This window comes from Perissodus microlepis, chromosome 18, assembly GCF_051167445.1.
Source record: "Perissodus microlepis isolate ML-2025 ecotype Zambia chromosome 18, ASM5116744v1, whole genome shotgun sequence".
Lineage (NCBI taxonomy): Eukaryota > Metazoa > Chordata > Actinopteri > Cichliformes > Cichlidae > Perissodus > Perissodus microlepis.
In genome coordinates this window covers 14,785,088-14,788,360 of record NC_140478.1, presented here as the reverse complement: position 1 = coordinate 14,788,360, position 3,273 = coordinate 14,785,088, and the positions used below count along the sequence as shown (strand labels likewise).

Sequence of the window (3,273 nt, the reverse complement as noted above, 5' to 3'; positions counted from 1 at the left end):
CATCAGGACGCTACAACACAGAGCGAGCACCATCCCCACTGACACAGCGGCCAGGGAGGCAGAAGAAAAGCTCATGAAGAAGGCCCTGAGTAAATGTGGTTATCCCAGATGAATTTTTGTCAAAGCTGGGAAAGCGCCAAAAGAAAGCTCCAGCCGATCCAGGAGAGAAGGACAACCGCTGCCTAAACGAAAACCTGTAGTGATCCCGTACGTGTCAGGAGTATCAGAGCAGTTGAGACGCATTTTTTCTAAACACCGGGTCTCTGTGGCTTTTAAACCCCAAAACACGCTCCACCAAAAATTGGTCCACCCCAAGGATCGGGTCCCCCGACACAAACAGAGTAACATAGTGTACGCTGTTAAGTGCCAGGAGGATTGCCAGGATTTATACATCAGGGAAACCAAACAACCTCTGGCTAAGCGGATGGCACAACACAGAAGAGCTACCTCGTCAGGCCAGGACTCTGCAGTCTATTTACACCTACAGGCCAGTGGACACTCTTTCAATGATGAGGATGTACACATCTGGGACAGGGAGGAACGCTGGTTTGAGCGCGGAGTCAAGGAAGCCATTTACGTGAAAAGGGAAAGACCATCTCTGAATCGAGGAGGGGGCCTAAGGGTACATCTGTCACCATCTCACAATGCTGTGATTGCAGCCATTCCCCAACTCTCTGTGAATGGTACTCATGGCCATTGATCAGTGGTCGTTGATCAGTGGTTGCTGATCAATGTTCATGAGAATTTGCATAAATATTTTGAAGGAACTGGCCTCCCAGCCCATTGTTCCTTCACTGGGCTGGTTTCAGTCATTATGCAAATGTACTGTTTATAAGATTGGGGAAACCTGCAGTCAGCTGAGACTGAAGAAGTCACTTGGATGAGTGATGAAACGTTTCTCCCACTGAAAACGTTACGTCCAGATGAACAGAATCAACTTTTGGAGATTTGAAAAAACATGTTGTTGTAAGGTTTTGAGCTAAATGTGGAAAAATGTTGCTGTTAATTTCAACATGTTTCACTTTACAAAAGGCACCCCATACACAATCCTTCAAAAAATATTAGACTCCATGATATTATTTAATAATCTTGCTTTTATAGGGCTTTTCAAATGATCCAGTTGTGCAGCAGTCTTTTTAAAATATCTTCCGGGTAATTTGGGAAAAAATGAATAAATAACAAATAACAGGTGTAAATAACATTAGTTTTCTTATGAAAAATAAAACACTCCATGAATACAGATACATTTTCAGCAGATTATTTTAAATGAGTGGGGGCTATGTTTTGTTTGGTTGGGTTGACTCTCTCCTGTTGTGTCTGGCGAGCAACTCAGAGCACCATCATACCAGTATAAATATTTCAAAAGGATGCCAGTCATGGTGGATAATAAAACAGGCCTTGGGACCCTGGTGGTGGTCTTGTTGTCTTGTTTGCTTTAGTGTGGGCCAGAGACTGATAAGAGGCAAGCTTCCTCAGAGTACTGTTGATCATTTAATTTAAAAAAAAAACAACACTTTATTCAAAATGATTTTATTGAGAAAAAATGTTAATTTCACCAGTGAAATACAATATTTTACACCTACTATACACTAATTCATATTTATATCTCAGTTGTTGTTGGGGGGTTTGTCTCACAATAGCTAGTAATACATTTTAAAGCTGAAGATACAAAACTATTAATTTTTAAAAATGTGTTATTTTTAGCTGTATTGAAATAGACTTCTCTCCACACCTCCACTAATAAAAAACAAAATGTTTTAAGGTTTTTCTCCTCACTCATATATGACTTTTCAACTATGCTTGTCTGAACTTCATCTTAGTCACAGAGGGAATAACAAATGGCCAATGAAGGTGCTGTGGTTGTTGCCATTATCAAAAATCCAGGTGTTTGCACGGAGCCTCATGTACACCTGGTCTCCTGCAGCCAGCTGCAGAGTCATGCCATTGGTGGCTGTCTCATGGCGATTTCCAGCAACATGGTTGTACACTGTCACCATCTGCTCTCCATTCTTCATCAGACGCAGCCCCATCGGTCTAGATGATATATTATGACCAGAGAAGCTGAAGTAATAAACTCCTCTGACCGGAGCAGTAAAAATACCTGGAGATGATGGACACAGTTACAGTTTATAAGGCATTAAGAAGAGTAGTGGTAGTGAAATGCAGTACAAATACTGCAAAACTAACAAATAAACCCATGTGTACAAATACATATAATTATGGTAAGTTTACCTGTTGCAGGGTTGAAAGAGCCTGAGTTAAAGTAGACATTCCTGTAGAGCAGTGTGATCTCTGTATTGAATGGTCCAATATTTCCAACATTACTGATGGATGCACCAAATGCCACTTGACTGCCTTGTGGTGTAGCGTGAAAATAAGACATTATCAAAACGGAAAACATGGAATTAATGAAATAAAAACCCACAGCTGTGCAGTATGATCTTACCTTGGATCTCTGACCTCAGATTCGCCAACTTTTTCTCAAACTGCTTCTCAGTGTCCTTCAGCTTGGCCTCCAGTTCTTTTAACATTAAAGCAAGTTGGATGTAGTTTCTCTCATTCCCTGCTGAACAAGCTGAATTGATGACGGGACTCTCAGTTGGATTGGCTTCTCCTGCTTGGCCGTCCAGCTGACTTACCTCAGCCACACACAGGTAGAACAGGGAGACGGTTAACACAGTCAGTAAGGTCTTCATCATTTCACTCATTCTGTTTCTCGGGATATGCTGTCAGTGCCTCTCCCTACAAGGCATTATATAGCATACACTAAAAGGAAGTAACCTTGTTTATTTTCTCAAAACGAAAAAAACACATCATCATCTTTGTCATATCTTTTATTGTGTTGTATCAAAGGTTATTTTTTATTAGGCTTTTACAAGTAAACAACAGGATTTCCTTACACAAGTTTCCCATCAGCACGTGACTAAGCTTACTGACAAGATAGACAACATTTAATTGTTTTTCACTGACATTTACAGCCATATAGACACCACCACATAGTATTAACACATTGTAATGTTTGGAAACTGGCCTTTTATGTACAGTGTTAACACTTTATGCCACAGCTGCTCTATTAACAGTTTTGGTTATTACAGAAATTGTTTTTATGTTTCTGTAAAGATTAATCCACCAGTGTGCACAAGCTCTTTAATCAAAATGACATTTTTAGTATTAAAATATATTCTTGTTTGCCATGCATGAATTTCCAATTTTATTATTTTACAAAAAAAAGCAGCAAATTCAGCATCTTAATGAAAAATAATTTTCTTCACT

General features: G+C 39.7%; 1 protein-coding gene across 1 annotated transcript; it reads right to left on the bottom strand.

The window, feature by feature from the left end:
* Positions 1–1,739: 1,739 nt before the first annotated feature.
* LOC146367555 (cerebellin-4-like) lies at positions 1,740–2,696 on the bottom strand. The gene is made up of 3 exons (XM_084911221.1): positions 2,447–2,696; positions 2,233–2,355; positions 1,740–2,101 (listed from the first exon to the last, which is right to left on the bottom strand). Exons 1-3 carry the CDS (start codon positions 2,694–2,696, stop codon positions 1,821–1,823), a joined length of 654 nt encoding a protein of 217 aa, XP_084767347.1. The 3' UTR covers positions 1,740–1,820.
* Positions 2,697–3,273: the final 577 nt, after the last annotated feature.

What these genes read in the sequence shown, in the direction of transcription:
- LOC146367555 (XM_084911221.1), bottom strand. Translation starts at nt 2,696, where the DNA reads ATGAAGACCTTACTGACTGTGTTAACCGTCTCCCTGTTCTACCTGTGT. An exon ending in TCTGAGGTCAGAGATCCAAG is followed by an intron (nt 2,356 to 2,446) that starts GTAAGATCATAC and finishes CTACACCACAAG; the next exon opens with GCAGTCAAGTGGCATTTGGT. An exon ending in CTCTTTCAACCCTGCAACAG is followed by an intron (nt 2,102 to 2,232) that starts GTAAACTTACCA and finishes CATCATCTCCAG; the next exon opens with GTATTTTTACTGCTCCGGTC.